The sequence below is a fragment of the Acipenser ruthenus genome, chromosome 6 (assembly GCF_902713425.1).
Source record: "Acipenser ruthenus chromosome 6, fAciRut3.2 maternal haplotype, whole genome shotgun sequence".
In the NCBI taxonomy this organism is placed as follows: Eukaryota; Metazoa; Chordata; class Actinopteri; order Acipenseriformes; family Acipenseridae; genus Acipenser; species Acipenser ruthenus.
The window spans coordinates 68,590,427-68,603,022 of NC_081194.1; the positions used below are offsets into that span (position 1 = coordinate 68,590,427).

General features: G+C 37.8%; 1 protein-coding gene across 1 annotated transcript in view; it reads left to right on the plus strand.

The window, feature by feature from the left end:
• Window positions 1-12,581, plus strand: part of LOC117410350 (macoilin-1-like) — a 29,998-nt gene extending 17,417 nt beyond the window's left edge. The window contains exons 6-11 of the mRNA XM_059025731.1: window positions 6,311-6,767; window positions 7,180-7,338; window positions 7,813-7,992; window positions 8,586-8,706; window positions 11,424-11,598; window positions 11,824-12,581. Coding sequence (XP_058881714.1) covers window positions 6,311-6,767; window positions 7,180-7,338; window positions 7,813-7,992; window positions 8,586-8,706; window positions 11,424-11,598; window positions 11,824-12,014 — 1,283 coding nt within the window. The 3' untranslated portion in view covers window positions 12,015-12,581. The remainder of the gene's footprint in view (window positions 1-6,310; window positions 6,768-7,179; window positions 7,339-7,812; window positions 7,993-8,585; window positions 8,707-11,423; window positions 11,599-11,823) is intronic.
• Window positions 12,582-12,596: the final 15 nt, after the last annotated feature.

The window sequence follows — 12,596 nt, forward strand, 5'->3', positions numbered from 1 at the left end:
TTATGTGCCGTTTCTGTATCTGAAGGTGCCAAGCGCTGTCTTAAAGATTCGGACACAGTGGTTTTAAACTGACAATTTATCAGATTCATCGGGTCCTGATATCACTCACCACACAGAGCAGTTGTGGCACATTTCAAGGAGCGCAATACTGGCAGCAGCTCTTCGATAACTTGCCAGCTATTATCCGTTAGGTCCACTGTTCGGGATTCTGTTAGTATCGTGTAAGCCCTGTCAGATAACACTGCTACAAGTGCCCATCTCTGCTCTTGAAGGCGCTCAAACATGACAATATTGCAAAAGACAGTGCTCAGGCAGATTTTGCTGCTGCTGTTTCAACTTAAAGCCTGAGTTGCAACAGTGCTGTGGTGGAAATGGGATACAAGTCGGCTTGCAGCACCAACCACATGACTTATACTAGAAAGTTTAAATCCATCATTAATAGCTAGCTGTAGAGTATGTGCAAAGCACACATTCGATTCCCACTCAAGAAATGCATTGTTTGCTAAAACAATGTTGCTGGCATTGTCATGGACGCAAGCAGTGATTTTCCCATTTATATTCCATGCTTCAGCAGCGGTCTTCAGCACATCTGCTAGACTTTCTGGCATTACCTGAGTTTGCAAAACACTTTCCATTTTCCAGTCCACTGTAAAATGACAAGTGATAGTCACATAAGATTCAGTAGTCAGTGCGGTCCACAAATCAGTAGTTATAGCAACCTTTTCTGCTTTTGGCAGCTTACTGTTAACAGCAGCAGCACACTCCAGTCGAGCCATGTTTGATGACAGCATTGCCAGTAGCAGCCTGGCAGTATCTGAGAAGCCAGTGAAAAGTCTTGGGAGATGGTACGATGGGGATTTAAAGGACACAGTTCGTGTGGGAGAAGTTAGACAACAAGCAGTGAAATGAATGAAGAACATAGACAGCAGCGCTTTACCAGACAAACTAAAACTGGTGCTTTCAGTTTGCTCTACTGCCGATGCTGCTGTGGCCAGACTGTGTTCAAAGTTTCTTTGACAACAGTAGAGAAGCTGGAAGCTTTAATCAGTTCATACATCAGGAAATGGTTGGGAGTTCCACGCTGCCTCAGCAGAGTGGGACTTTATGGTAAAGGAATACTGCAGCTACCAGTCTCCGCTCTAACCGAGGAGTTTAAGTGCACCAAGGTCCAACTGGAAATGACATTAGTAGAGTCATGCGACAAATGTGTAAGGGAGGCAGCACCTGTGTTGAAAACTGGAAGAAAGTGGGCGGCAAAGGAAGCTGTGGAAGATGCAAAGGCTGCCCTTCGAATTGGTGATATCATGGGGCAAGTTCAGCATGGAAGTGGGGGTCAGTCTCAGTTCAGCTCCTCCTACATGGCACAAGGAAGCCCCAGCTCAATGGAGGAAGCTGGTAGTCAACGAGGTGCAAAAGCAGGAGGAGAGGATGAGGTGTGTAAAGGCCATTTCCCAGGCCAAGCAGGGAGAATGGATGAGATGGGAGAGTGTGGAACAATGCAAGGTTGGCTGGCAAGACCTATGATCAGTGGAACAGAGCAGGATCAGTTTCCTTATCAGGTCAACATATGAGGTTCTCCCAATACCACAGAACCTAAACATCTGGGTAGGAGAGGATCCCTCATGTCCTTTGTGTTCATCACCTGCAACATTAAGGCACATTTTGAAAGGATGTAAGGTGGCTCTTAGCCAAGGACGTTTACTTGGCGCCATGACCAGGTGCTGCAATGTTTGGCCTTTGCATTGGAAGACAAGCGTAACATGACCAATAAAGTTGCCACCAGTTCAATCAAAACATTACACACAAAAGACAACATTTCTCCGCCCAGGAGAGCAACCACCAAGAAAAGGTGTTAAAACCAAGTCTCGCCCAGGACAACTGGAAGCTGCTAGAGACTGGAAAATGCTAGCAGGTGTTGGTCAACTGCTTATTTTACCACTGGAGATTGCCACCACTAATCTTCGACCAGCTATTGTCTTGTGGTCTGGATCAGCATGCCTTGTTCATCTGGTAGAGTTAACAGTGCCATGGGAGGATGCTGTAGATGAGGCGTATGAGAGGAAGAAACTGTGGTATGCTCAAATAGCTGCTGAAGCAGAACTGTGAGGATGGAGAGTCTGGGTTTACCCAGTGGAGGTGGGTTGTCGAGGATTTGTGGCACATTCTACAACCCGGTTTCTCAGAGACGCCGGATTCAGTGGCCAAGAGTTGCATCGCACAGTGAAGAACTTATCTGAAGCAGCAGAGAGGAGCAGCAACTAGCTGTGGTTGAGATAGAAAGATTCTGGTTGGGGATCTCAAGCACAATAGAAAGAAAGAAACGCTGATGTACGGGTAAGTAAGCTGGGCTGGGTTGAGTTGAGTGGGCGACTGAGGGGGGTGATGCTGTGATGCCAGAATCACCGTCGAGCCCTCTTGAGGTGTCGTGGGCTAGTCGACGAAACACCGAGGGTGGAAGGTGCCCACTTGAAGACCCCAGAGATGTACCCTACTTAGCTCAATCCAGACGGTTGTCATGCTGATGCGCTGGGGAGACTGCACTGTGGTTGATCCCCGGAGCCAGCATCGCAGCCATTGTGTGTGCTGATGCGTTAGGGAGGGAAATAAGCTGATCCCTGGAGCCAGCATTACACTTCAGCCATCAACACCAGGCAGAAGGATATCTACATCATCATATTGAAGGAAACGCAAATGGATGGAGACACAGATGGATCACATTAGTTTACTGTAAAGCTACGTCTTAGTTGGTGCTTTATCTTGGCGAGAGCAGAGTTCAAATCAGCATTAAGTTTTAACATCTACTCTCGTGTAATGGAAATCTTGTTACTGTTTATTATTTCTTTGTTTGGCCAACATGTCCTTTTGTTTGGTGTCAGTGTTTTTGTGTTTTGTTCAACTCTTATTTTGCAATAAACACAATCGCAGTACTGTGTGTTCTTCCGGGTCTGACGTCACCACCACCCGCCAGCCTGTCCACACATGCTTAAAATGAAAAATAACATGCAAGAATGAATTTCATACTTTGACAAAAGTATTTAGGCACCCTTAAATTAGAATTTTGTGTGCCCACCCTTTGCTTCCTTTACAGCTTGCAGTCTTTTTTTGTATTGATATTTGGCAAAATTCATTGATCCTTCTGCAATACAATGGTCACCAGTGCCAGAGGAAGAAAAACCATTACCAAAGCCCATACCATCACATAACCTCCACCATGTTTGACACTGGGCATGATGAACTTTTCTTTAAATTCTCCTCTCTTCCTCCAGACATATTGTTGCTTTCTTGGTGAAAAAAAGTTTTCGTCCCAGGACATTCATCTTGTTAAGGTATTGTTGAATTGTTCGCTTGTGAATTTCTAGACCATCTTCTGTCAATTCTCGTGTTAAATCTTTTGCAGTAATCCGAGAGTTTTGCCAGGCTGCTCGAACGATTCTTCTTCCAGATTTTGCAGAAATCTTTCTTGGTCTTTCACACCTGGAGCTAGTTGCAGTAGTTCCTATTCTCCTGTGTTTGTCAATAATAGCCCACACAGTGCTTTTCAGTCTTTCTGCTATTTTTCTGGTAGTTTGTCCTTTTTCGTTTAGTTATATTGCTGCCATTTTGAGATTGTTGCTGTACTCTTTAGTTTTGCTTTTTTGAATCACAAATTTCCAATTTATTTTTCAGCACTTGATGATTATTATATTTATTTATTCTATAATTATCATCAGGTTTTGGTTTTCGATCATGATAATTGTCAATAATTAGCAACGAATGGGTTTCATACAAAAATACTTTTGTCAAAGTATGAAAGTAGTTTTTGCATGTTATTTTTCATTTTTTGCATGTTATGTAATCATTTGTTTTTTATTATAAAGATGAATCTCTAATTTATATTTTTCAATAGAACAATTAGAAATGACAGAAATCACTTTCTTTGTTGTTTTTCTCAGATATATATGTGTGTGTGTGTGTGTGTGCGCATATGACTGGGTGTCTGTATACATCGACTATACGGACGCCTCTGGGCGTTGTGCATCCTGAGAAGTCTGTATATTTGACGTATATGAGCACCCTGAAGGGCCTTACTGCATTTGTAATCCAGGTCAAACAGTGAATTTGAAAAAAATAATACATTTTTAGGACAACAGTATGTGTTTTTTATTAAATGTCCGTACTCCAATAAAGGGACAAAAGTAGTGCCATTTATAACTGAACTACACACTAAGTTAAGCTGAGTAAATTGATTTAATTGAAACCTGTAAAGTGTTTGTTTTTGATGTGTTGAATTGCACATTGTCATTGAAAAGATCCACCAGGAGGTGGAGTTGAGACGGCACTGAATTAATTATTTCTCTGAGTGCAAGACGCTGTTGTTTCAGCAGAACGGGGGGTAAAAAGAAATAAATAATAATGACGTCTCGGATTTCAGTAATATTTCAAGGTGTGTGTCGGAGAGGGGTGGATAGTGTGCAGAAGTGTCTTTTTGTGTGTCTCGTGGCGTTTACAAACCGCTAAAAATACATTATTTGAAGTGACAAAGTCGGGGTGAGTGAGTATAAAGATAGCATTTTTTTTTTTTTTTTTTTTTTTCTATTTTGCTATCTTCCGGTTCATTTAATTGTTCTTCATCCAAATCGGAATGTCTACTTAATACTTTTGGGATTTTTTTTGCTGGTAATTGTTCACGCATTTTTATAGTTACTGTACATCTGTAACTGTAAACAAGATTGCTACTGGTACTTTAAATTCTGTGAAGCAGCGCAGTGATTTAGAATATGTGACAAGGCTCCACTGTCCGTATCCATCCAGTATATTCAAGTTATGCATTGTGTCTACAATAAATCTTATTGTTTATTTTAAGCAATACACATAGCACCCAAAGTAAAAAAAAAAAAAAAAAAAAAAAGCCAGGGGATGCTAGTTAGGGCTATTTGGTTGTCGTTTCCAACTAGTATAACCAAACAATATGCATTTATATCACACCACTGTGGTCAGTGTAGACTTCAATTCTTAAGAATGCCCAACACGATTGCAACGTTGATAGTATATAACAGGTGTCTGAAAACCAACAGCCTATTGCATTGTTCTGATCATATTTGAAACAATGTAAAAATGTATACAATGGTTCTGAAGTAAAAGTGAAACTCTTCATTCACTTTGGTATTTTGAATCGATTGTCTGATTTGCTTGAAATCGTATTTTACTCTTGGTACGTGATCTATTACCTTTCTTGCTGGATTAACCTGCCGTGATTTAATAGATTGCATTTGTTGTTTATGTAACTAAGAATTACCCGAATATCTCGTAACATTGAGACCCTTCAGGGATGGAAATAAGACTCCTACTGCATAGCAGTTTCACCATTCCAGGTTTTACTACAAGCTTGATTATCAACAGTATACTGTAGGTAACAAGCTCAGGTGTGTCTCTTTAAACTCATAACAAAACCAGAAATTGATATGCAATGGGAGTTTTATTTTCATCCGAAGGCCAAACTAGTGTTTAATGTACATTTTGGCCTCAGATACCCAGGTTTATGCAACACTTTTTATAGTTAGTTATCTTAGTCATAGTGTTAATAATAATATTCAAGGCAGTAAACAATATTAAAAGAAAAAAAAAAATCATAGCAGTCTATTGAATTTCTCACTCATAGAGTTTTGGGGGGTGGGTTGTCTATGCTACGTCTAAGCAACAGGCAAAAAGACAATATTTAAGCCTCCAATGTCATTAGAGGCACATTCTTCTGGATTTTAAACTATATAAACAAAATAATGCATAATATGTAATAACTTATTGTACTCACTAGTCCCTCATTTTCTAGTGTGCCATATTCATTCTGTGCAATTGTCTGCTTTTTTTTTACCCTGGGAAAATGTTTTGCCTACAAGCAAAATATTCTTTACTTCCCGGTTTTTAAAATGTGCAAACAGACATGGTAAGTGAAAATGAATGATAAAAAAAAAACATTTCTAAAGTACACCATTTAATTATGGTCAGTGACATGTATTCATTTATTCGAACTGCGCCGTTCTTTGTTAACAGTGATTTCAGGTCATGTGCTAAGAGTTAAATTGATGTCTGTGTCACATTCTTCATGGTGAACAAGATTACTGCATTGATCTTGCACCAGTCTTCACCTACATTGTATTATACACTCCTAGCCTCCTATAAAAGTCTCAGATTGCATTTCACAATAACCTTGCACTTATTACGGTATTAAGAGACCCTCTGTATGTTCCTGCACTGGTTTCTATTCTAGTGGTTCCCAAAAGGAAATACATAATTTCAGATTTTTAAAACATATGTATGTCTTTTATATTTGCAGCTTCTAGGTGGACCGCAAAATCAGATTGCACACAATACCAGTGTCAGAATGGGGCTGTTCTTACAGATGCCAAGTACATATTAGACTGTCCCCAAACTGATTGCAAAGACAAAAAGAATGACATGGAGGGTACAAAGCTAAATGACCAGAGTCACCAGCCTTCAACTTTTAAATCAAATGAGAGTGACAACAAGGAGAACTGCCTGAACAGAAGTCAAACTTGTGAGACATCTGAAAGTTCTGAATGTCTACCTCAAGAGGAACAAGGGGCTAAAGCTCAAAGGACTGCTAAAAATACATCACCCAAAGTGCGTAAGACGCCCAACCGTATCTTAGTGCCTATTGTTAAAGGGGAGAAGAAACAGAAAAGCTCTACCAAAAACCTTAGTCCTAATCGAGAAATGAGCGAACAAAGCCTTTCACCAAATCAAACCACTCACTCTGAACAGATAAGGAAGTAAGTTGTTTGTTTTATTCTTAATTGCGGATGAGGTGTGGTGTGGGGTGCACATATCAAAATGAATGGGAAGTTATTCATGTAACTGGGATAGACCTTGCTGTGCACCCATAGAGGGTGACTAGTGGATTCAACAGAGTTGAAAGATTTCATTTTGGAAGACTTAAGATGTTGCAGAAATTTTGTGTGATATTAATTTATTTTAGACTTCGTAATTTCCATTTGAATCTTTAAACTACTAAAGATCTGGTGAGTCTCAAGTGTTGAAAGTTGAAATGTCACCACTTGAGAGTTTCTGTCTGATTTGTATTACATAATGCATGGAAGGTAAAAAAAAAAAAAAAAGATGCTAGTAATCTCAAAGTTGTGTTTATTTAAAACAAAACAAAAAAAAAATGTAATTTGTTTTTAGGCTAGAGCAGGATGTTAAGAAGTTAAAGTCAGACCTCCTGACCAGTAAACAGTGTGAACAAGAGCTTCGCAGTCACTTCTGTAACCTCACAAACAGTGAACGAAGTCTTCGACCAGAAATATCACTGCTTCGACAAGCAAATGATCTGCTACAGAACAAGTATGTGTGTTTTTTTTTGTATGTGTTGGTTTTAGTTTTAATATACGAATAACTTTTGTTACCATAAAATAAATAAAATAACAACCGATTAAAGAATGCAGTTGTTATCTGATCTGTCAAAGTGCTTTTCCCCCTAAATTATTAGTAACAGTTTATTACCCCAGAACTGTCAATGTTGTAGAATACAAAAGGGTTGTTTTAGCTTAGGTGGACCAAGGGTGGTGGTTTGATCTAAATATTGGGTTGTAGCCTTAAGAGAGCGAGGCTTGAAAACCAGTTTTCTTTCAACAAGTGTAGTACCAGGTGTCATGTTTTAAACTCAAATATGTGTTTCTTTAAAAACTGCACAGTTGGGGGTCCATATAATGAAAGGTGTGTGTATCTGTGGAATGTATTTGTTAGCTACAATGATTGTAATGTCTCCAAACGAAGATGTAACTTGTTTTTGACTGTTCATTCTGTCCTTTCTTTTAGAATTGCTTGTGTTATTAAGACCAAGCAGAGAGACAAACAGGCAACAGTACTGTTAGAAAAGAAGGTCAGAGCGGAAATGGAGGCTCGAGCGATTATTGAGAAACAGCTGTCTGATTTAAGAACAAGAAAAATAGATGAAACTTCTGCAATAACTCAGGGTGCTCTACTTTTTACAAATCGGTAACTTTACCTCTTTCCTTCCTGAATGTTCTGTAGATTGCTTGTGCTCTGGGGGTGCTTTGCCTCTAAAACTCCTTGTCATACTAGCTGCAGGTCAAGGTCATGTAAAGTCATACTAGCTGCAGATTAAGATCATGTAAATGTTCCTTGCCTTGTGTCATGGGTAGATTTACACATAATTATTTACATTTTGTATATTCCGTGTAGAATATATTAGTGGTTTCCAAAATATATATTTTTGACTTTGACAAGTTTCAGGGGAATTCAAGTGAATAGAGTATAACAACAAACGGTGGTGTCCTTTATATATAGACACGTTTTGTTTTCCATTGATCTAAACTCCAGTCTATTCCTGGCTTACAACGAGGCATGCAGCATCCAATATGCCTAAGCTCAACAAACGATCAATAAAGTGACTGATATTAGCTTTACTGAGGCAATCAATAATGTATTTATATTGCTACTCCTTTTACAATACCTTTTTGTACAATCTTCAGTGGAATTAGAACATGTTTTTGTGTAATTTATGAACATACGTACATCTCTTGGCCGCTAAGCCTAAATCCCTTGCATTTTTTTTTATTTCCCGTTAGGCAGGAACACACAGAATCCCTAAAGAAAAAAGCTAAGGAACTGGAGACGGACTGGAAACAACTTCAGCAGGAATTTCAAGCAAAAGAAAGTCAAATAATAAACCTTGAAAATGAAGTGGAGGTAAATGTTTAATTTGAAGACAAATGTGGATTTTTAGGCTATAAACCAATATTTATATGCATGAAAGTGATTATGGAGATATATTATATTGACTATACATCAGTCTATGCAAAATGGCGCTCTAGTGCTTTCGTCACTGAAACTCACTTCCTTAGAGACGGTTGCTACCTGGTTCCAAACAACATGGCGCTTTCAATATTTTCGTCGCTCACTTTTTTTAAAGGGAAGAACAACTAATTAAACGGGAGAAAACTCTCTCAAATGAGAGAAATTTCAATCATTCTTATATGATGGTACACTTGGTGTCTTAAAAGCCAAAGTTAATGCCAGTATGAAGGCTAAAACTTACGATGTTGAGGTAGGTTTCCTGCTAAAATTGACTCTCAGACTTTATTGTTTGATATAAAATGATTTAAAAAAAAAAAAAAAAAAAACTTAACAATTTTTAAAACAATAATAATAGTAGAAGATAATATTAGACTGCTATACATTTGAACAGTTTCACTTTGTTGTTCTCCGTATGGACACATTGCCTCAGAATATTGTAAATAAATGTTCTGTATTTTGTTTAAATAAAAAGCAAAAGCCTTTTTTTATTCAAAAGTTGAAATGTGTGTTTATTTAAAGGTGTAGTGCCCCATAAAGTGGTTACTGTTTAAGCTCATGTTGAAAGTAGTCCTGGGAAACAGGCTTGGGACAGGTATTTTAGTTTCCCCTGAGTGAAAGTAATATTATTAACGTGTTTTGAGTGAAAAACCTTTGATATTCTTGTTATAGCGAAGCAGAGTTACAATAATCTGTTGCGTAGAACAGACCTGAATAATAGATACATTAATTAGTAACAAGCTTAACTGTGTCTGAATGATTACGGTCACGATCAAATCTGGGATGGCTCAAATTGCTATTAAATGGGCATCTTATTTTCATCCTTGAATTGTTAAATGTTTTACAGATATGGATGACAGATGACAAGGGTGTTCGGACTACATTTTTCAGTTTTATCTTTTTAAATTTGTGGTTACAGTCTGCCGCAAAACACCGCCCTATGTTTACAAGCTATAATTTGATTTATATTAAACAACCTCTTACTGTACAATTTTACAGATTTTTAAAACACACAAATTACTTTTACTATAGACACGCCTGTTTGTTTGGCACCACCTAGCAACAATAACCGCGGATGTGATGTCACACTAAAGTACAGGACTAAGTTGTTACAGTTCCAGCAATGACCAGCAGTGGTCCAACTTTGTTAGGCAATTTAAAGTCCTGTTTTTTGTAAATGTCAAACGCCAATCGATTGTTGATTGCACTCCTAAATTAATATAATTGCATCTTATATATATACTTTACCTGCTGGGCATCTAGTAGAAAACCAGTAGACAGTTGTTCCAATTCCCAACTCTTGCTGGTCAAGCCCCAGCTGGAATTCTTAGAAGTGAGAATGCAACAGTTTTTATGTTTGTTTGTCAAGTTGCTTAGACACAGCTTTCGGGATGTGTGAGCACAATGGCAACAATTGCAATTCTATGAAGCAGCACAGACTAAAGTGGAGATGTTGAAAGCAGTGGATAATGCATCACCATTCAAGAAAAAGAAAGATATTGCTGCAGATTTCAACATTGCCTCGAACACGTTGTCAACCATTGTGAAAATACAAGTCTATGAACAGCAAACTGAATGCAAGTCATCAGCATTTCCGATTTGTTCAATACCTGAAGCTAAGGAGATTTTGTGGTTTAAAAGTGCCCATGATCAGAATGCGACGTGCAGATTTGAAATGTACTGCTTTTTAAATGTTAACTTACAACCGTGTTTTCAATAAAATGCACAGTACTTTTAAAATGTATAATACTTTTCATTGTACTTGATTTGTTGTAACTTCAGTAAATACTGACAGTATGCATTTGGCTTAGACTCCTGATAATAAGAATTATTGATAAGACACTTTTTTTTTTGCTGGTCCCTTTTTTGCTGAAATTCCTATTAATTAGAGTTGACTGTACTTCAGCAATTTTACATGGGGGGGGGGGGGGGGGGTATGGGCTGAAAGGATACATTACAGTAGCCACCATGTTGATCCTTCCTTCTACACTGGTGTTCTTTTATACATGTTTCAGTTTCAGTGACTCTACTGTAGGTATTCTCTATTCATAATTGCAGAGTTCTTCAGGGTGTGAGAAATTGACAAGATACTTGCTTCTAACACTTGCTAAGTCTTTATTTGTGGATTGCTTTGTTTATAAATCTGGGTATCTTATGCTCTGGCTCCCCCGTTATGCTCTGGCTCCCCCTTGTGTTCTCCTTGGTGTATTTAATCTAGAAAATCTACACTGGCATTTCCTTTCCCTTTTAATTTGGTACCATTCAAATCTGTTCATGTGTTTTTTGTTTTTTGTTTAGTTTTTAGTTTTTTGTATTTATTATTATTGATTTAACTAAATTATTAAAGAGAGTAAGAATTCAAACTATACCTGCAAGCATTATCATGTCAGAGAAACTGCACACTGCTGACTCCTATTCTTGAACTCTGTAATAGGAGACAGCTATATCTGTAAAGTTTCATTCCAGTATACTGTATGTCCATAATTATAAGAAGAAACCTTAAATAACAGTATGTATGTATGTATTGGTTTTTTTTTTTTGCCAGAGAACTAACTGCTTTGTAAAGTAAACATTTATTTTATTATAACTGCTGTTTATTCTCATTGTTACAGGTACTTTGCAAATATAAAGGCATTGAACAAGACAGTGAGATGTTGCTGTCAGCACTTTCAACCATGCAGGATAAGACCCAGCACCTAGAATACAATCTTAGTGCTGAAACAAGGATAAAGCTGGACCTATTCTCTGCTCTTGGAGATGCACGGCGACAGCTAGAGATAGCCCAAGGTTTTTTATTTTTCAATTATTTCTCCCATATCACAGGGATTCACATACTATACATCTTTCCTACATTGTTTTTATGTGAGCAAAAATAATATTCACTTATCTTTAGCAAATTTATTAAATCTCCATTTAAGAACCATTTTAGTAAAACCCTATACAGATCTTTGATTACATCGTTTATCTTCTTGCAATGTACATGTTTTTTTTTTGTTTTGTTTTATCCTGTAGGCAAAATAATGAAACAGGACAAAGAGATTGGAGAAATGAAACAGAAGATTGCTGAAGTAATGGCTGTCATGCCAGGCATCACATATGGTGTTCAGCACCCAGTTACACCTCAGTATTTAACTAAGTTTGCCAATTCTGAACATTATGTGCTTGATCCCAGTGCATTAATGTACAAGTGTCTTAAAAAATAACCATCCCAGCTTGTCCATACTGTGCTGAAACCAGGCTTTGAATGTATTGCCAGGCCACTGTATGCAGCCCAGGGTCGATGTGAACTAAAACACATGTTTCTTTTATAGAATTCAGTCTGGGAGAGGAAAGAGAACTCTTCTGGAGCAATGTTTCATTGTCAGTGAAAATGTGATGAAAAGGGTATGATGGCTGTAGTCAGAAGTTCCAACAAATTAAAATGTTCTTTACGTAACGTTCATGTTCCTAATAAATGTTTAAAGAAGAAAACCACGAAAGAGATCACATGCTCTCTGACCGTTCAGCAAGTTTTTGCTGTAACACATAGTACCAAATGTTGAGATATGTAATCACAATCTTATAAAACCCTTGATAAACTTGGAGGTGATGATCGTATAGTAGCTGTGAATCTATACGGCAAGTAATGAACACAGTTGTTTTTCAAACAGTTGTTCTGTCTAGCATTGTGTAGCGATAAAAATGAATAAACATGATTCCTTTAGGAAAAAGAAAATGTATGTTTGCTTGGGTTAAAAAAAATATATATATGTATGTGTGTGTGTAATATATATATATATATATAT